We start from the raw sequence: 21054 nt of genomic DNA, 5'->3' as shown, positions 1-21054 counted from the left end.
CGAACAAGTCGGTTCATTTTGAACGTGACTCGGGTATGACGGGACTAGAAAAGGAAGTCAATCTCGCCACTTTTATCGGCGAGATTGACGCCTTGCGAGCCCTGTCGCGGGGCATACGAAAACACAGCGTGAGGTCCCCCCAAAATCCATACCAGACCCCTATCCGAGCACGCAGCCCGGCCAGTCAGGAAAGAGGGTGGGGATGAGCGAGCGCCCCCCCCTCCTGAACCGTACCAGGCCACATGCCCTCAACACGGGGGGTGGGTGCTTTGGGGGCGCCCTGCACCCCCCCACCCCAAAGCACCTTGTCCCCATGTTGATGAGGAGAAGGGCCTCTTCCCGACAACCCTGGCCATTGGTTGTTGGGGTCTGCGGGTGGGGGGCTTATCGGAATCTGGGAGCCCCCTTTAATAAGGGGGCCCCCAGATCCCAGCCCCCCACCCTATGTGAATGAGTTTGGGGCACATCGTACCCCTACCCATTCACCTAGGGAAAAAAGTGTCAATAAAAAAACACACTACACAGGTTTTTTAAGTAATTTATTAGACAGCTCCGGGGGTCTTCTTCTGACTTCGGGGGTCTTCTTCTGACTTCGCCGATGTCTCCGGCCTCTTCTCCCGCTGTGCGGTTCTTCTCCCGCTCTCCGGCCTCTTCTCCCAGTGTTCGACCTCTTCTCTCGGTGCCCGGCTCTTCTGCCGGCTCCTCCGCTATCTTCTGCCGCTCTTTTGCTAGAGGTGGCCCGGACTTCTGCTTCATCTTCTTCCCTCTTCTCTTCTTCCGATGTTAACACAACGCTGTCTCCTGCTTTAATGGTGTGTGAGCGCTCCGCAATGACTTATATAGGCGGTGACCCCGCCCCCTTATGATGTCACAGTCCTGGGGGACAGTGACGGCATAAGGGAGCGTGGTCACCGGGTGATGTTGGCCATGCCCCCTTATGACGATCACAGTCCCAGCATGTGACGTCATAAGGGGGCGGGGTCACCGCCTATATAAGTCATTGCGGAGCGCTCACACACCATTACAGCGGGAAAGAGCGTCGTGTCAACATTGGAAGAAGAGAAGAGGGAAGAAGACGACGCAGAAGTCTGGGCCACCGCTAGCAAAGGAGCGACAAAAAAAAGCGGAGGAGCCGGTAGAAGAACGGGACACCGGGAAAAGAGGTCGAACACGGGGAGAAGAGGCCAGAGAGCGGGAGAAGAACCGGACACCAGAAGAAGAGGCTGGAGACAGCGGCAAAGTCAGAAGAAGACCCCCGAAGTTGGAAGAAGACCCCCGGAGCTGTCTAATAAATTACTTAAAAAACCTGTGTAGTGTGTTTTTTTAATTGACACTTTTTTCCCTAGGTGAATGGGTAGGGGTACGATGTACCCCATACTCATTCACATAGGGTGGGGGGCCGGGATCTGGGAGCCCCATAATTAAAGGGGGCTCCCAGATTCTGATAAGCCCCCTGCCTGCAGACCCCGACAACCAATGGTCAGGGTTGTCGAGAACAGGCCCTTGTCCTCATCAACATGGGGACAAGGTGCTTTGGGGTGGGGGGGCCGCAGGGTGCCCCCCTCCCCCAAAGCACCCACACCCCCATGTTGAGGGCATGCGGCCTGGTACGGTTCAGGAGGGGGGCGCTTGCTCGTCCCCACCCTCTTTCCTGACCGGCCAGGCTGCGTGCTCGGATAGGGGTCTGTTATGGATTTTCGGGGGACCCCAAGCCGTTTTTTCGGCGTAGGAGGTTTCCCTTAAAATACACACCATATCTAAGGGACATTGTCGCCCCCCCTCGCGCTCGCCGCAATAGGAAAATGTGTTTTTCCTATTGCAGCGAGCGCGAGATATAGTACCCTGTCCTTGCGTCGTATCTGGTCCGTTAGGAACTGAGTCCGGCAGAGTTACGACGTAAAGATTTGAAGCAGGTTTCAAATCTAAAGTCCATCCGATTTCCGACCGAAACGTTCCGTCGAAAGTCCGATGCAGCCCACACACGGTCAGATTGTCCGTCGGATTAGGTCCGTCGGACCAGTCCGATCGGAGAGTCCGCCCTTGTGTACGCTGCATAAGGGTAAAATCAAGTAACAGATTTGATATGACTGTTTAGAACAACCATTTTTCAGAGGTTGCTAGAAGTTTTCATGAGCTATGACTTCCCATTTGATGGTGCCTACATAGTTCCAGGGCAAACACCACTTGGCAGAGCCAGTAGCATGACACCAGTGATCTTTTTTAATCATCTTTTTTACAGATCTGTCTGTAAAAGTGGAATTCTGACTACCACTATAATGCCCCGTACACACGGTCGGATTTTCCGATGGAAAATGTCCGATCGGAGCGTGTTGTCGGAAATTCCGACCGTGTGTGGGCTCCATCGGACATTTTCCATCGGATTTTCCGACACACAAAGTTGGAGAGCAGGAGATAAAATTTTCCGACAACAAAATCCGTTGTCGGAAATTCCGATCGTGTGTACACAAATCCGACGGACAAAGTTCCACGAATGCTCAGAATAAATAAAGAGATGAAAGCTATTGGCCACTGCCCCATTTATAGTCCCAACGTACGTGTTTTACGTCACCGCGTTCAGAACGATCGGATTTTCCGACAACTTTGTGCGACCGTGTGTAGACAAAAAAAGTTTGAGCCAACATCCGTCGGAAAAAAATCCTAGGATTTTGTTGTCGGAATGTCCGAACAAAGTCCGACCGTGTGTACGCCCTATAAGGGTTGTTTTTATCCTAATGATTGCCAATGTAATGGGCAATTCTTCCCATTGACAACTGATTAATTTACTGTGAGGAGGAGATTTTGGTGCTGACTTCACATCACTGTTCAATTCTGGGTAGACAGCAGCATTCAGATGTGAGTGGCGGCCAGTGGTAATTTTTTCTGGGGGGGACGGCAAACAGTATCACTCCCCCCCCCGACCGGTCGGGTCTGGAGCTTTTACCCCATCCACTTCTGCCGGGCTTCACCGGTGGCTTCCCTTGCTCAGCGGTGGCTTCTCCTTCCCCTGCTCGGCAGCAGCTTCCCCTTCCCCTGCTCTCCACGGGCATCACGGCAGGTTCCATTTCCTCCCTCCTCCTTGGCTGCTAATTGCGATTCTTCTCTTTTCAGCCAATCGGAAAACGGGCCGCTTCTGATTGTTCGGATTGAGGATCAGTGTTTCAATAGTGAATATTCATTTGCTGTTGTAACACCTGGGTGAGCTTGTGGCGCCACGCTCTGCGCCATGAGCCCACCCTATTTTGAAGCCTATTAGAGCCTCTGGCTCTAATCAGGTGCTTCAAAAAAAACACTCCAGTCACTGTTATTCATGCGCCCGATGTCCTGAAAGGGGCCGGACGCATGAATAGGGGGTCACCCCCTATTCATGCAGTGTATCATAAAGCATGAATGGGGGTGGCGGCCGTGGATCATAAAACATGAATGGGGGTGGCAGCCATGGATAGAGGGGGCGGCGCACAGGCACCTCTACTGGATGGGCCACCACTGATCTGCTGTATGCATTTTACAATAATTACTACACCATTGGAACCTTTTATTTGGCTCTCGGTGAGCTTCATTTATCTGCAGTTTAATGTTTCATAAGGAGAGGTCCTTGGAGACCCTATTCTTTTACATTCTTTGCTGGATCAACACACAGCTTTGGGCGTTTTTTTGCTGCTGTGATGGTAGCTACTCACTCCGGTGAGTGTGAAATTCAGTTGGTGGTGGGAGATCACTGAAGCACATTTATGTAGATCTGTTACACCAACATTGGTGTTACTGATTGACACTTATTCACTACCATTGGACATTATATTGTAATTTTATTTGGACTTTATTTGAATAATTTTGTTTTAAGTTTTTGCTTTATATGAGGCACGTCACTATTACTTTGCACTATGTTGCTTCAGTAAGGGTTCCCCGAGACCTTAAAATTTATTTTATGGGTTCCTCTAGAGTAAAAAGTTGCAATAAGTTTTAGAAGAAAGAACTTAGGTGTGCTGTAAGTCTCCATTTGAAGGAACTCACCGGTTATTCTATCAATTCCAGGGTGGTTCTTCCCAGCTTCACCCGCTGCATGTGCCCCCAGACTGTGCCCAATAATGTGGACATTGGATGGAGAATAGTCAAAAACATTCTTGTAAAGAAAGCACAAAACATACAAATTTTAGCAAATACTTTTCTTAAATCTTAACTCCAACCAAACAGCTAAATACACACATGAACTACGTATTTGGAAACTGTTTTACCTGCCAAAGGAGACCTGTAGTAGGACAGTGTGTATGTTGCTGTTGCTGGTCTCTACTGAAAATACTAGTTGCATAGCTTTCAGTTCCAATGGCTTCGGTACTTTCTGACCTGGAATAATCATGCAGGTGTTCTGACCTTACTTTGACTTCCCTGACCTGTTTGTTCTGTGCCACTGACTTGGTGAACATTAAAGCCAGGAAACTAGCATTTTGGGTAGCAGGTCAGGAATTGAAGCGTATTAGCTCTCACACTACAGGTTTTCTTTATAAAATAAAATTATAAAATACAGAGGGCCAGCAGCGCTATGCCACCTATTGTGATATATCATTGAGATGATAGAAGACAAGTTCTAGCAAACTGATAGTTTTGCTTTGTTATTTTGCTTTGATCGCTAAAGTATTTTTATATTGCCATGCAGAATCTAAGAATTAAAAAGAGGTAATTTTTGCTACCTGGAGAATTTTTGTGAAAAAAGCCACCTCAGCCCCCACAACACGGATATTGTTTGAAGCTTGAGTGTAGAGCCCCAGAGAGCCACCGTGCCAATCCACGCAGATACAGTTCACGTCCTCCACTTTTAGCATGGCCTGGAAGCAGAATGGTTACAGATTATGGTGCCATTGGTGATGCAAAAACAACATTTAGTAAGTTAGAGAGGAACAGGAGAGCCAAAAAAGTCTAAGACATAGGAGCCACTAGACCCTGAAACATCCCTAATCTCTTGCCCACTGTCAGGGTCTAGTGAGACCAGAGCATGTAATTCAGACTCTCAGAGTTACATTCTCTGAATCATACCAGCAGAACATGGTGAATGACATCCAGCAGAACATGTTGGAGTGACATCCGGCAGAACATTGTGGAATGACATCTAACAGAACATGATTGAGTGATATCCAGAAAAACATGGTGGAATGACAACCAGCAGGGCCTGGTGAATGACATCCAGCAGAATATATTGCAGTGGTATCTAGAGGTCGACCGATATATCGGCCGATATTTGGCTTTTTTTTACTTAATCGGCATCGGCTGATTGTGCTGATAAAAAAAGCCGATTATAACTTCAGCGGGACTTGCAAATTACTTTTGTAATAGAAGTCAATGCAAGTTGTCTGAAGTTTTCTTCTCTCCTCCTCTGGGCAGCCTGCCAAGTCTGATAAGAAGATACATTTGTATCTCTTCAGGTTCTTTTATCAATAGACTGAACTCTGTGTGTAGAAGCTCTCAGTTTAACCATTTAAAGACTAAATCTTTTCTGACACTTGTTGCTTGCAAGTAAAAATCCTGTATTTTCTGCTAGAAAATCACCTAGAACCCCCAAACATTATATATATTGTTTTTAGCAGAGACCCTAGGGAATAAAATAGCGGTTGTTGCAATATTTTATGTCACACGGTATTTGCGCAGCGGTTTTTCAAACGCAATTTTTTTGAAAAAATACACTAATGAAATAAAAATTTAAAAAATAAGCAGTAAAGTTAGCCCATTTTTTTTCGTCCAAAAGTTTTGATTACCTGTTTTTGTGTATTTAATATTTAAGATATAGTTATATATATATTTTTTTTATCTAAATTATACATACAAGTGAACTGATTGGAGGTTTGTTTTGTTTAATAAATGTTTAAATGTAAAAAAATTTCTGTATCACTTATTATTTAAGGCTGCTTTCACACTGGAGCAGGCATGCGTTGACGGTAAAACGCTGTTAGTTTTAGCGGCGCTTTACCGTCACTTTAGCGGTGCTATTCGGCTGCTAGCGGGGCGCTTATAACCCAGCTAGCGGCCGAGGAAGGGGTTAAATGCGCCCCTGAAGCGCTGCTACCGAAACGCTTTGCAGGCGCTTCGGCAGCGGTGCGCATTCATTTCAATGGGCAGGAGTGGTGGAGGAGCAGTATACACCGCTCCAAAGATGCTGCTTGCAGGACTTTTTTTTAACATCCTGCCAGCGCATCGCCTCAGTGTGAAAGCACTCAGGATATCACACTGAGACTGCAGGGGAGCCGTTTTACAGGCACTTTACAGGTGCTATTTTTAGCCCAAAAGCGCCTGAAAAACGCCCCAGTGTGAAAGGGGTCTAACTGTTAGATTTTATGAGATGAAGGGGAAAAAAAAAAAATCGGCCTAATATATCAGTCCAAAAAAATCGGCATCATATATCGGCCATCGGCCACCGAGATTTCTAAATATCGGCATCGGCCAGAGAAAAACCCATATCGGTCGACCTCTAGTGGTATCCAACAGTGTGACATGCAGCAGAACATGTTGGAGTGATATCCAGCAGAACATGGTGGAGTGGCATCCAAGAGAACACAGTGGACTGACATCCCACAGACCATGATGGAGTGGCATGCAGCAGAACATAGTGGAGCGACATCCAGAAAAGACATTGTAGAGATGTATCTACATACCTGGCACATCTGGATCATCCAACTGTTCTCGCCATTGTCCAGAAACCCGTGAATAATAAATCGTGTCTTCCGAAAAGTTTTGAAATTCGACTCTTCAATCGTGTTGTGTTGGATGGCACTGATTTCCTGCAGAGGAAAGCATGGATAATAATTAAATACAAGACCTATACAAGGAGCACAATTTTTATTAGCGTTTGAACTGCACTGAAAGTGTATTTAAAGCTAAAACGATTTAATGGAGTGTGAAAAGGTTGGACCCCCTGTCAAATACCACTGACAAATATCTATTTCTTCTCTGTGCCCTCTCTGAGGACCCACCCTCTCTATTTGCCCTGGTGTCACCTTACAGAAAGTGTTGGTAAATCCAGAAAGTTATCTGTGTGAAGTATAGCTGGTTGTTAAGCAGTGTGCCAGGAAGGCGGCCGCCGCTTCCTTAACAACTGATGACTCATCAGCTGTCAGCGGGCTTCCCCACTGACACCTCAAATGTAAGCTAAACAATACCAGACATAAAAAATAAAAAAAAACTGTGTGAGATACCCCCAATCCATACCAGGCCACATGCCCTCAACATGCCCTACCCATTTGACAAAAATGTGTAAAAAGTGAATAGAGAGAGTAAACATGTTTTTGATAATTTCTTTATTAAAAATAAAAACTATGTCCCCCGATGTAGATCCATCTCACGCCACTTACTGTGCCGCAGAACCCGAAAAACCCTCTGGCCTCGTCAACTGCTTTCCGCGGTCTGCCTGCTCCTCCATCTCAATCCAGAGAGAAATTATTGTGGACCTTTTAAAATTTGCAGCTACACATAATTACTTCTGGTTGGGGGGGGGGTTACCTCTAAAACAGAAGTGTGGCGATGGGGGCTAAGCATGCCCATAGTGTGGCTAATTTATTTATGGCCAAATGGGAGGAGGATGTGATCTACGTCCAACAAAGGCCTGAATTAGCCAGGTGGCCAGGATATATAGATGACATCCTCCTGCTATGGAAAGGAGACCCCACCTCTCTGGTGGGCTTTATGGAACCATTGAACTAAAACAATAGAGATAATAAACTCAACTATGAGATGAGTCAAAAGGAGACCCATTTTTTGGATCTAACCATCAGAGTGGAGGAGGGCCGCCTGGTCACCTCTACGTTCTGATATCCTTAGGCCGTCATATGACGGCCTCGACTTTCCGGGGTTATATCTGAATGATGCCTGAGGCTACAGACATCATTCAGATATCGGCATTTTCAGCCGGCGATTCCGTACACCATAAGAATGATCATAGCATCATAGAATGATCCACCACTTGATCGTTCTTACGGGCGGCGAAAGGGGATGTCCCCCCCTCCCGCCACCCCCCCGGTGCTTTTACTGACTCACCTCAGCGATCGGTGAGTTGGAGAGCGGATCCGCCGGCCCCGGATGTTGACCATGGAGATTTCCGGTGGACCAGATGGTCGCCGGAGTCTCTATGATTGTTCATAACATCGCGCCCGGCCTCTGCATTAAAAAAAAAGCGCCGCCTCGGCTGGGAAGCGGTGATCTTTTTTTTGATTTTAGGCTTCCCAGCCTAGTGGTGAGATGTGGGGTCTTATTGACCCCATATCTCACTGTAAAGAGGTCCTGTCATGCCATATTCCTATTACAAGTGATGTTTACATTCCTTGTAATAGGAATAAAAGTGATCAAAATTTTTTTTTTTAAAAAGTGTCAAAATAAAAAATTTTAAGTAAAATTAACAATAATAAAAAATTTTTTTTTAAAGCGCCCCTGTCCCCATGTACTCGCACGCAGAAGTGAATGCATACATAAGTCCCGCCCACATATGAAAACGGTGTTCAAACCACACATGTGAGGTATCGCCGCGAACGTTAGAGAGAGAGCAATAATTCTAGCCCTAGACCTCCTCTGTAACTCAAAACATGTAACCAGTAAAATTTTTTAAAGCGTTGCCTATGGGGATTTTTAAGTACCAAAGTTTGGCGCCATTCCACGAGCGTGTGCAATTTTGAAGCGTGACATGTTAGGTATCTATTTACTCAGCGTAACTTCATCTTTCACATTATGCAAAAAAATTTGGCTAACTTTACTGTTTTGTTTTTTTTTTAAGCATGAAAAAAACGCGTTTGAAAAATTGCTCGCAAATACCGTGCGAGATAAAAAGTTGCAATGACCGCCAATTTAATTCTCTAGGGTCTCTGCTAAAAAAATGAGAAGTGGTTAAGTCCACAGATTGAAATGCATATATTTTGAGGGACAGCTGTCACCATCAGCCTTGGTTGAATCGGATTCCAAAGGGAAAGTTCCTTCAAATCAGACAGAATTGCACCAATTAGGAGGATTTTGATAACCAGACTGGCATGCCCGGATTTACTCCCTTTGGCGCCCCAAGGCCGGGTCCTTCAATGCCACCCCCCCCCCCCCCCACACACACATCACCATTCTCGTCCTTTATCGATGACTGCTACAATAGATCAATTAAAAACATATCTCCACACACGAGAACACTGAAAACAACTGGCTGTAATTGTACAGACTAAAAATACTTCAGGGTAAGCGCGCGGGGTAACGATTTTTCGCAGGCAATTTTTCAGGGCAATGGCTGGTGTTAGTGCCTCAATCATCCCCGGCACCATGGTTGGTATGGTGTCAGGATGATTGAAACACATTATTTCTATCATTACATTGTAATGTAAAATGAAATAGTTCAACTCACCATAATGCAGAATCATTGGGAGCTCTGAGCGTGTCACTTGCCACCATCGCATGTCACTTGACACTATGCCTGCCACCAGATGGAGATGTCACTTGCCATGCTGCCACCACATGGGGATGTCACTTGCCACACTGCCTGGCTGCCACCAGATGGAGATGTCACTTGCCACGCTGCCTGCCACCAGATGGGGATGTCACTTGCCACGCTGCCACCAAATGGAGATGTCACTTGCCACGCTGCCACCAGATGGAGATGTCACTTGCCACGCTGCCTGCCACCAGATGGGGATGTCACTTGCCACGCTGCCACCAAATGGAGATGTCACTTGCCACGCTGCCACCAGATGGAGATGTCACTTGCCACTCTGCCTGCCACCAGATGGGGATGTCACTTGCCATGCTGCCACCAGATGGAGATGTCACTTGTCACACTGACTGGCTGCCACCAGATGGAGATGTCACTTGCCACTCTGCCTGCCACCAGATGGGGATGTCACTTGCCACGCTGCCACCAGATGGAGATGTCACTTGCCACGCTGCCACCAGATGGGGATGTCACTTGCCACGCTGCCACCAGATGGAGATGTCACTTGCCATACTGCCTGGCTGCCACCAGATGGGGATGTCACTTGCCATGCTGCCACCAGATGGAGATGTCACTTGCCACACTGCCTGGCTGCCACCAGATGGGGATGTCACTTGCCACGCTGCCACCAGATGGAGATGTCACTTGCCACACTGCCTGGCTGCCACCAGATGGGGATGTCACTTGCCATGCTGCCACCAGATGGGGATGTCACTTGCCATGCTGCCACCAGATGGGGATGTCACTTGCCACGCTGCCACCAGATGGGGATGTCACTTGCCACGCTGCCACCAGATGGGGATGTCACTTGCCATGCTGCCACCAGATGGAGATGTCACTTGCCACACTGCCACCAGATGGAGATGTCACTTGCCACGCTGCCACCAGATGTTGATGTCACTTGCCACGCTGCCACCAGATGTTGATGTCACTTGCCACGCTGCCTGTCTGCCACCAGATGAAGGAGGGTGGAACAGCGGTGCTGGCAATGAGAGATGTCATCTCTCTCCCCCCGCCACCGCACCGCTGACATTACTTCTTAATCTTTTAAAAAATGGCGCCGGGCGGCGCAATCACGCTACTGCGCATGCGCCGCCCGGCCGAGCGCATACGAGCTTTCCCGAGCCCGGCCGCTTCAGAACTGCTTATGCGCAGTAGTGGGCGGCTCGCGGCCATCTTTTCTAAGGGCACCGGTGCCCTTAATCAACTTTAACGAGCAGCCCGAAAGGCCTGGCCTCGGTGGCCTTGTGGCAAATCCGGCCCTGCAGACTGGGGTATTAACTCAAAGATTTCTGGAGATAGGCTATGATATTGCTACTTTGAGTACTACACTGAATCAAGTAAGAAATACTGACAGGGATCTATTGCTGTGAGATAGAACGGAGGGATCTATTAATGAGGGTGGTAACTCAGTCACGTTTTCCCTAATTACTTTGTTTTCTACACAGCATCTTGCCATTAAACGCATAATGCAAAAACATTGGCATATTCTACAAAATGACAGGATTCTTGGCCCCCTGCTTTTACCAAAACCTCAAGTTATTTATAGAGGCGTCCCTTCTTTGAAAAATAAAGTTGCACAAAATATCTTTGACCCCCCTTCTAGACCCTCCTTCTTCCACAGTCTCACTGGGTATCATAAATGTGGGAGATGCCAGGTGTGTAGTCTTATTAAATGTAAACCCAAAAAAATGCTAGAATTTTTCTCTAGCGTCATTTCGGCGCCGAAATACCAGAGCCGGTGTCTTGCAGAGAAAGTTCCCTCGGCGGATAAGTTCCCCCCTGTACTGCGCAGGTGCAGCGCCTGCGCAGTACCAACTACTAGCAGCCGCCGGAGATAGCCGAACGACAAAATCTACAATCAGCTATACACGGCGCCTGCGCTCTGGGTCCAGGTTCCTTCCCCACCATCCAAGTAGACCTAGAGGGGGAATCTAAAAGAGCCGAGCGAAGCGACGCCGTGCCCGAAGCGTGGCGAGCGAAGCGAGCCCGCGAGGGGCCCTCTTACAGGCACCGTGTACAGCTGATTTCCCCTATTTATCTTCAGCTATTTCTGCCGGATCCTACGCGCAGCGGAACTTTCTCGGCAGAACACCGGTCCTCGGCTCTTCTCGGCCACTTTCGGCTCCACTCGAGTGCCGCCCATAGGTTCGGCTAGCTCCGCACAGTCACACCCAGTCCCGCCCTATGATGGACACAGGGACTGGGCGTGACTGTGAGCGGAGCTAGCCGAATCTAGCCAAGTACACTCGGCTATCTGTATATGGGCGGCGCTCGGCCCCGCTCACAGTCATGCCCATCCCGAGTGGGACTACGAGTGGAGCCGAAAGTGGCCGAAAGTGACCGAGAGCCGCCGAGAAGAGCCGTGGACCGGCTCTGTGTATTTTGGCGCCGGTGGCGCCATTTTCAAACTGCAGTGACACTGACAAGTCACTGCAGTTTAACTGCAGCCTGGGCAAGGCTGCAAATGGACACAGACAAAGCTGCAGATCGGCACTGACAAAACTGCAAGGCTGCAAATGGACACTGATAAGGCTGCAAATGACACCAAGACTGCAAGGCTGCAAATGACTGCAAGGGTGCAAATGACTGCAAGGCTGCAAATGACACCAAGGCTGCAAATGACACTGGACAAGCACGCAGATGATGTTGTGCAAGGCTGCATTGATGGGCATTTAAATATAAGTTTTTTTTCTTAAAACTTTTTTTCCTTATAATTCCCTCCTAAACTTGGGGTGCGTGCTATACGCCGATAAATACGTTAATTCTTAAACCTGCATTTACATAATTTTTTTATTCCTGTTTTAATCAATTTTGTTATTGTTATTGTATTCTCCAGATTTTGTATTAATGATATCTGTATTATGGTACTGAGAGAGCCTGGTTTCACTTCCTATATAAGGTTTTTAGATACATTTGCGCTATATGGTGGTAACTATGTAAACCGGATTTGGCCAAATTCTTTCAACTGGGATCGCTTGACCATCACTTCTGTCCTAGCAGGACACAAGGGCCTTTTGGTAGTATGATTTTGCACCAAAACGTGCAATGTCTCTTGATTGGGGTGATGAGGCTTGGCTTGCGTGCTGGCCTGCACAAGTTGGGAAGTGAGAAGGAGGCTTGGTCAGTTGTAATGGTTATATATAGTGATAACAGGATGTGACACTCATGCCCCGGAAGAAGTCTTCTAGTGACAAAACTGGTCAGGCGGACTTACAAATCCACGTCATCACATTTACCTGGAAGTGCTAGCGATCGTCATTTTGTATACTGGATTTGATTCATGCTGATTTCTATCTTGGTACGGTTGGTACGTCTATGGACGGTCTAGAGCTCTCATCCCCTTCTCTTTGCTGGATATAATTGTGGATTGGGAAAAATGGGATTCATGATCTTACTTTGACCCCCCGTAATATGGGTCTATGCTCTCTGGTAAGAGCACATCTACTGTATATATGTGGTGGCAGTGAATTCACAAGGTGGAGGGATTTTGGAACACAAGAAATATTTCACCTGTTTCACTATTTTTGGGACTCTTCGTTTGTGTCATGAAATTGACACTTGAACCCACCGATTGATTATTTTGACTTTAGACACAGTTTATTTATAAATCTTCTTTTATAATATCTCACGTTAGTGGTGCAACTTTAATTTTAATTTTGATTTATTATATCATAAGCGCAGCTTAATTTTGTTATTATTTGCGTCCATGGACGTCCTCCCGAGCAAGCGCTGTCTGCAACCAGTCTATGAGACTCGGGTTATCACAGATCAGAGTAAGGGATCGATCTCAGCCCCTTACCACGTGATCAGCTGTCAGCCAATGACGGCTGATCACATGATGTAAACAGAAGATCGGCAATCTGTATTTTTTTTCCCTTACACTGTCGGCGCCTATCAGTGCCCATCAGTGCCACCTATCAGTGCCCATCAGTGCCACCTCATCAGTGCATATCAGTGAAGGAGAAAAATTACCTGTTTTCAAAATTTTAGAACAAACTATGAAACAGTTTTTTTTTTTCAAAATTTTTCGGTTTTATTTAGAAAAAAATAAAAAACCCAGCAGCAATTAAATACCATCAAAAGAAAGCTCTATTTGTGTGAAAAAAATTATAAAGATTTCATTTGGGTACATCGTAGCATGACCGCGCAATTGTCATTCAAAGAGTGACAGCACTGAAAGCTGAACGTTGGTCTGGGCAGGAAGGGGGTTTAAGTGCCCAGTAAGCAAGTGGTTAAATAAACGACTTGTCAAAAACCGTCAACTGTTTATCTTTGTTTTTGACACTTTTTTTTGGTGAATGAGCAGGGGTGCAATTGTTAAAGGTAGCTTACAGATTCCCATAAATCCCCTGCCCCCAGGATTGTCAGGAAGAGGCCCTTGTCCCTATCTTTCTTTACAAATGTAATTTTTGCTGCAGCATGTTCTATACAGATGCGCCACTTTACAGGCAGACTAAGGGGACCCGGGCCCTATATTTAAAGGGATTTTTCATTTTTATTGTTTCATTCAAAGTGGGTGGTTCCCACTTTAAGTGAAATAATAAAAATTAAAAATTCCTTCCCGCAGACCCCCACAACCACAGCCCATGGTTGTGGGCAAGAGACCCTTATCCCCATCTGCCCAAAATTGATGCTCGCTCGTCCCCCCCCTTTTCCTGTCCTGCCAGACTGCATGCTGTTCAGATAAGGATCTGGTATGGATTTTGGGGGGGACCCCACAGTTTTTTTCCTCTTAGAATCCATACCAGACCAGAAGGGCCTGGTATGAATTGGGGGGACAGGACCTCACGCTGTTTTTCAGGAAAGAAAAAAAAAAATGAAAGGTTTTAATCATTACCTGCTTTATTGAACAATAGAAAAAGAAGGTTTTGCCAATAGATACACTTTAAATGCCTCCAGAATCCTTCACAAATGTTTTCAGGCCCAAGCTGTGGGAGGTCATCAAATGACCAAACTCCACTGTCATGCTGGACAGCTGAATTAAAGTCACAGGGACCTTATACAAACATATTTCTTTCTAGATATATACTGCCTTGCTGATTGTTTTTAAAGGATAGGAATTTTACAGGTTCAGTTTTCTTTAAGCACAAACATTAGATCTTACCTGGTAGGTATTGAGGTTGTCCCGGGTGTAGAGCAGGAATCGAGTATTTATAATCTCCGGAGGCAAGGGTAAGTGGGGGATGGGTCTCTGCAGAGTCAATGACCAGGGATATTCATCGGAGAAACAGCCAAGACGATCGTCACACACTTCAGCTAAGAAAAGAATATGAAATGAATATGAAAAATCTACAATACATATGATATATCCATCTCTATGGGAAATTTTTGAGTATAGCCTCAAGTAACAAGGCCTAAACCTAGGCATAAAAAACCATCATCCATCATCCAAAAATGATATAGGAGGAAAGGAAAGGGATGGGAGCGTGAGGACATTTGCTGAGACTGACTAGACATACACTCCAACCCACAAGGTTTTGTGGTGGACTATCTCGGTACGGATACGCAGAAAAATAAATCTTGGATAAAAATTAAATCATTTATTACATATAAAAAGACATAGCTCAAAAGTTTCAAAAAACAGTATACAAATACTCAAAGGTTTCCCCAAGAGATATCTGTTGATGGAATTTTTCTCATAGATTAACCAGTCCTCTACTAGTTTCACGGTACATAGACTGCTTCTTCAGGAGAAATAATCTATAAAACAAATAATCAAATACAAGAACGCATAATCAAAAAATGACAGAAACATAATATATTCAGATAGGGCTCAGCGGTAACTTTGAGAAGTTGCTTAACCAACACATCAATTGCCAGGTACAAAGCCCATCCGTTCAAAAGGCTCCTCCAGCGACAGACAAGGGGGATTATGCAGAATTGAATCTAAATAGGAGTAAGAATACATATATACAGAACGGTTGGTAAAATATTCCCCATAAAGGGATTGTATAGTACACAGGGAGGGGAAGGAGGCGGGGGAGAGAAAAGAGAAAGGGGGGAAAGAAAGGAGGTGGGGAGAAAAAGGGGAGGAGAGAAAGATAAAAAGAGGCAGAAAAGGGGGAGTTGTAAAGAAGGGGGGAACGGAAAAGGAAGGGAAGCCTGGGGGGGATACAGAAGGGGAAAGAAGGGGGGGAGAGAGAGAGGGGGTAGGGGGTGAAAGGTGTTGGGGGTTGGGTAGGTTAGTTGTTGGGGGAGGATGTGAAGGGGGGAGGGGGAAGATGGGGGTGAGGGGAATGGGTGGTGAGGGAGAGGAAGTGCATATATACCTAATGGTTAGAAAATCATAACCTACCTGGTTAGATATCTGTAAAGATCTATTCAAAGAATATATACAAAACTTCAGGGGGGAGAGAAAAGGGCAAAGCAGGCAGAAAGAGGGAAGGCAAGCAACTAGATCATATATAAGGTATCCCAGGTGGTGGTGGCTGGAATATGCCGTAATCCTACATCACCAGTGGATAATTGCAAGCTGAAGGTTCATTGCACATTAAGAAAGTGCCTGGTAAGGGATCCCTCTATCTGTAGCCAAGCTAAAGTCTATAGGAGTCAGACGGTCTGTAAAATTAGAACAAATATAGCGTCCATGCGGGAAAAGGGGCAGGGAGTAAACCCACCCAGGACTGGCAGCAAAGATCCCAGTCTTACTTTCCTCCTGGTTGCCGGTCACGACCCCCCTGGAGAAAAATACCAGTGGTGCTCACCAGTGGGCCTAGGCCCACTAAATGAGCTCCCTAACCTGGAAGCCATGCACACGCCACCTGACGGCGGCGCGTGACGTCATCAGGTCTAGCTGCCCGCACTGTGCAGGTGCAAGATATTACGCTACTGTGCAAGCACACCCAGTCTATGTCAAATGGGCTAGAAAGCCCAAAACTCAGGCAGCTCAAGAGAGGGGTGGTTCCCACAAGGAGAAACATCCTCACCAGGGGAGTCACATGTCTGCCGCTGGGGAGAAAAAACAAGCAGCCAGGGAGAGACTGGCTAGGCATGCAGGGAAAGCAACAACCCAAATGAATTTCAGCAAATATACACAATATTAGTACATAGAAAAGACACATTAATTACAAAAAATAATGAGGGGCTGAATAATCCAAAATTTATAATACAGAACTTTATTTGTAAACAAAACATTTTGGAAATTTGACTATTACTAATCTAGTTCAAGGGCAGGTAACCAGAGGTGTAGTAGGCCAGTGGGGCATTGCTGCAATAATTGACAGGGGTACACAAAGGAAACCCATGGGATAAGGGTAACTTGGATAGGATAGGATAAGAAGGATAAGAAGGGGGAGGGGAATGGGAAGGTAGGGGGAGGAAGGGGTTGGAGTAGAAGGGAGGGGGGGAGAAAGGGGGAAAAAAATTGCAAAAACCTACAGCGGTTTATTAGATATAATTTCGTTGAGGCCTGGAGGGTTGGTAGCATTGAGACATTCCATCCAAAGAGTTTCTCTCTGTAAAATCGTCCTATCCCAATCACCCGCTCTAGAGCTCTGTTAGACTACTTCAAGAACCAAAAATTTGACATCAAAGCGGTGGTGCAGTCCAATGTGTCGGCCTATGGTGGTAAGTTCACCATTGCCAGAATAGTATAGGTGGTCTCCGATTCTCTGTCGGAGTTCTCGTATTGTTTGGCCTACATAGAAGGCATTACACTTATGCCCTGTACACACGATAGGATTTTCAGATGAAAAATGTGTGATAGGACTTTGTTGTCGGAAATTCCGACCGCGTGTAGGCTCCATCACACATTTTTCATAGGAATTTCTGACACACAAAGTTTGAGAGCTTGTTATAAAATTTTCCGACAACAAAATCCGTTGTCGGAAATTCCAATCGTGTGTACACAAATCCGACGCACAAAGTGCCACGCATGCTCAGAATAAATTAAGAGACAAAAGCTATTGGCTACTGACACGTTTATAGTCCCGATGTATGTGTTTTACGTCACCACGTTCAGAACGATCGGATTTTCCGACAACTTTGTGTGACCGTGTGTATGCAAGACAAGTTTGAGCCAACATCCGTTAGAAAAAATCCATGGATTTTGTTGTTGGAATGTCCGATCAATGTCCGACCGTGTGTACAGGGCATAACACAGCATAAGGTAAATCACCCCCATAGTGCCACAATTGGAAAACAGTAAAGCGCTCCTGGTACGTGCTAGTGCGTGATTAAACGCTTTTCTTAGATTAGTACGCAAATAACCTCTGAGTAAAAGACGGTCACGTAAAGCACAGTGGTGTAGTGGTTAGCACTCTCGCCTAGCAGTAAAAAGGGTCACTGGTTCGAATCCCAACCATGACACTACCTGCCTGGAGTTTGCATGTTCTCCCTGTGCCTGCGTGGGTTTCCTCCGGGTACTCCGGTTTCCTCCCACACTCCAAAGACATGCTGGTAGGTTAATTGGCTTCTGTCTAAAATTGGCCCTAGTATATGAATGGGGACCTTGGATTGAGGGTAGGGACTGATGTGAGTGTGCGATGTACAGGGTTAGGGACAAGGGTCAGGGTTGTAGACACACACTCACTCAGGTTGAACTGGATGGACTGGTGTCTTTATTCAACCTTACTAACTATGTAACTATGTAACTATGTAGCATTGAAATCCTGAAATCTGTCTCTAGAGTACAATTTCTTCGTATGCACAATTATTGCGTATACGGAATGCTCCGCACTAGTGGATGTGGGTGGGCACTAGAAGCATGGAGCAGCGAATTACCAGCCGTTGGTTTGCAGAACAGGTCTGTGCCTACTGTACGGTCCTGTTGTTTAACGATAGAGAGATCCAAAAAGGGATCCGACTATTGTCAAAACTAAATGTAAAGTTGAGGTTAAAACTATTGCCGTTCAAGGCCTGAATAAACTCCAACAGTTTGTCTCTGGTACCGGTCCATACTATGAACAGGTCGTCTATGTACCTGTACCATAACAGAACATGTTCAAGGAAATGTGTGTAACGATCGTCAGAAGTTATATGTCTCTCCCACCCGCCCAAATACAAATTAGCATGTGCCGGGGCACAAGATTTCCCCATAGCGACTCCTTGAGTCTGTAAATACAGTTGATCATTGAAAGTAAAATAGATTTTAGTCAAAATTAAATGTAGTATTCGCAAAATTTGTTCTTGTTCTCTGAGGAAGGAACCAGCCATCCGGACACCCTCGAGTACAAAGCCTCGATATCTATAGCCACGAGCAGGGTGTCCGGAGGGATCTGGATCCCCTTGATATGTTTCAAGTAGTATCATGTATATAGGAGGGGAGGCTCTGGACATGAGGCATTAAGAAAGCGTCTACAAATTTGCTGGCATTGTCTGTGAATGATCCTTTTCCAGAGACAATTGGTCTACCGGGAGGTGTCTGAAAATTTTTGTGGGTTTTAGGAAGGGTATAGAAGGTGGGGACACGTGGAAATTTGGGAACCAGGAACTCAAGGGTATGCTTGTCAATAAGGCCCTCATAGAAGGCCCCTGTCAGAGAACCATTACAAACGCTCGTTCCCGTGCACCAGCCAGACGTGCGGCACGATTGTGTGAACCCCGGACCAGGCACGCACGTTAGTACTCTCATAAGAACGAGTGCACGTCGGCGTGGGCATGTCCGCAAGCCAACGAATCACAGCACAGGGCGCCCTATTTAAAGGATCAGCATACTAGTATCAGTGCTGGATTGTCTCAGCTAGTTCCTGTATCTTTGATTGCTGTTTGATTGAACCTTGATCCTGAAACCTTGGCCTTCCTGACTACTCTTTTGGATTATCCCTGCAACTCTGTTTACTTCTGCTTCCTGTACTGAACCCGGCTTGAACTTCTGACCACGGCTCTGTCTTCCGATCTTGTACCTCTCTGCCAGCCCATTGCCAACCTCCGCTAGCCCCTGACTACGAACCTGCCTATCGATTGTGCACCTTCCTGCCAGCACGTTGCCGACTCCTGCTTGTTCCTGACCTTGCAAGTTTTCCTGTTGGACTTTCCTGAACCTATCCAGGATCAACATCTCACCAGCATCTCTAGGCTCCAGTGTTCCTGATCCTGCCAACAGGCACCTGCACCCTTCCGTTGCCCTAGCAGCCCTGCCTCCACCTCCAGGGGTGTTAGGACCGGAACCGTGCAAGAGGCCACCCTCGTCATTTCAGACTCCACAGTAAGGTATGTGACAGTACAATCCAGCCAAATGGAGTCTGAAAGGGGGGCCTCAGCTATGGATGCTCTGTGCCAGCAGATTGCAAACCTCACTCAAGCAGTCCAGGGCCTGCAGGATGGCTATCAGCGACTTGAGCAACGAGTGGAGTCTCTCTCTCCAAGCACCTTGGCACGCCAGACAGCCGCAGCACCTGCACCGTCGATCTCAACTTCTGCTCCCACAGTAGTGGTGCCACCCCCAGAGCCACGAGTTCCTGCTCCAGAAAGAATCATGGGAGACCGCAGTAAATTCCGCGCTTTCAGAAACGCTTGCCATCTGTATTTCCTACTTCAGCCTCGCACCTTCTCCTTGGAAAGTACCAAGGTGGGATTCATCATCTCATTGCTACAGGGAGAACCCCAGACCTGGGCTCACCATCTATTAAAACAAGCTAGTCCCTTGCTAGGCACCATGGACTCTTTTTTGGATGAAATGGCTAAGCTTTATGATGACCCTCAGCACACCACTACAGCTGAGGCTAGTCTCCACTCCCTCCAGCAAGGCCGTAGGCCTGTGGAGGACTATGTCACAGACTTTAGACGGTGGAGTTCCGACACACAGTGGAACGATGCCGCTCTTCGTTTTCAGTTCCGCTCAGGGCTGTCAGAGGCATTGAAAGATGAACTAGCTCGGGTGGGGGTCCCCAATTCTCTTGAAGAACTGATTCAGCTATCTATTCAGATCGATCGCCGGCTGAGGGAGCGAAGATCTGAAAGAACCAGCCAATACCGGCCCATGTGGATGTTACCTAGGGTACCCAGCCACCCATCTATTCCTGCAACCCCACTATCTGCTCCAGTCACTGAAGCTCCCGAGCCAATGCAATTAGGCCTGCTTCGTGCCCCATTGACAGCAGAAGAGAAGCAGCGCCGCCGTATGAATAATCCCTGCCTTTACTGTGGAGGAGCCGGTCATTACGCCAACATGTGTCCTAACAAGACTCGTAAGTGTGTCTCTCCTTCTCTTGATCCTTGTGCTTTGGCTCTATCAAGATCAACTCACATTGCTGTTCCTGTCTCCCTACAGCTTCCGGAAGGGGCACTCCAGGTCCAGGCCATCGTTGACTCAGGCGCCTGTAGTTGCTTCGTCGACCATGCCTTCACCCTGCAACACAAGATTCCTCTACGTCCCAAGCAACACAAATTGTCCATACGACTAGCTGATGGGTCCAACATCAAATCTGGGCCCATCATTCAAGAAACTCAACCTCTGCCCGCTGATATCTCACCCAACCACCAAGAACTGTTGTGCCTAGACGTGATATCCTCACCGCTTTTCCCAATCATCCTGGGAATGCCATGGTTGCAAGCACACAACCCACAGATCGATTGGACAACCGGCAAGGTGGTCTTTCAGTCTGCCTATTGCCTTCATAACTGCCTCCAAACCCCCCACCACTCAGTACCAGTTGTTGGCTGTCTCAAACCCACATCCG

At 46.9% G+C, this 21054-nt stretch overlaps 1 protein-coding gene across 2 annotated transcripts in view; it reads right to left on the bottom strand.

The window, feature by feature from the left end:
- LOC141105743 (pancreatic lipase-related protein 2-like) overlaps positions 1–21054 on the bottom strand; it is an 88508-nt gene that overhangs the window by 42807 nt on the left and 24647 nt on the right. For both annotated transcript variants that reach the window (XM_073595823.1, XM_073595824.1), the window contains exons 3-6: positions 14541–14692; positions 6636–6761; positions 4683–4817; positions 4009–4117 (exon numbers count right to left, since the gene is read on the bottom strand). In XM_073595823.1, coding sequence (XP_073451924.1) covers positions 4009–4117; positions 4683–4817; positions 6636–6761; positions 14541–14692 — 522 coding nt within the window. The remainder of the gene's footprint in view (positions 1–4008; positions 4118–4682; positions 4818–6635; positions 6762–14540; positions 14693–21054) is intronic.

The sequence above is a fragment of the Aquarana catesbeiana genome, linkage group LG08 (assembly GCF_042186555.1).
Source record: "Aquarana catesbeiana isolate 2022-GZ linkage group LG08, ASM4218655v1, whole genome shotgun sequence".
NCBI classification, from domain to species: domain Eukaryota; kingdom Metazoa; phylum Chordata; class Amphibia; order Anura; family Ranidae; genus Aquarana; species Aquarana catesbeiana.
This window is presented reverse-complemented; position numbering and strand designations above follow the sequence as displayed.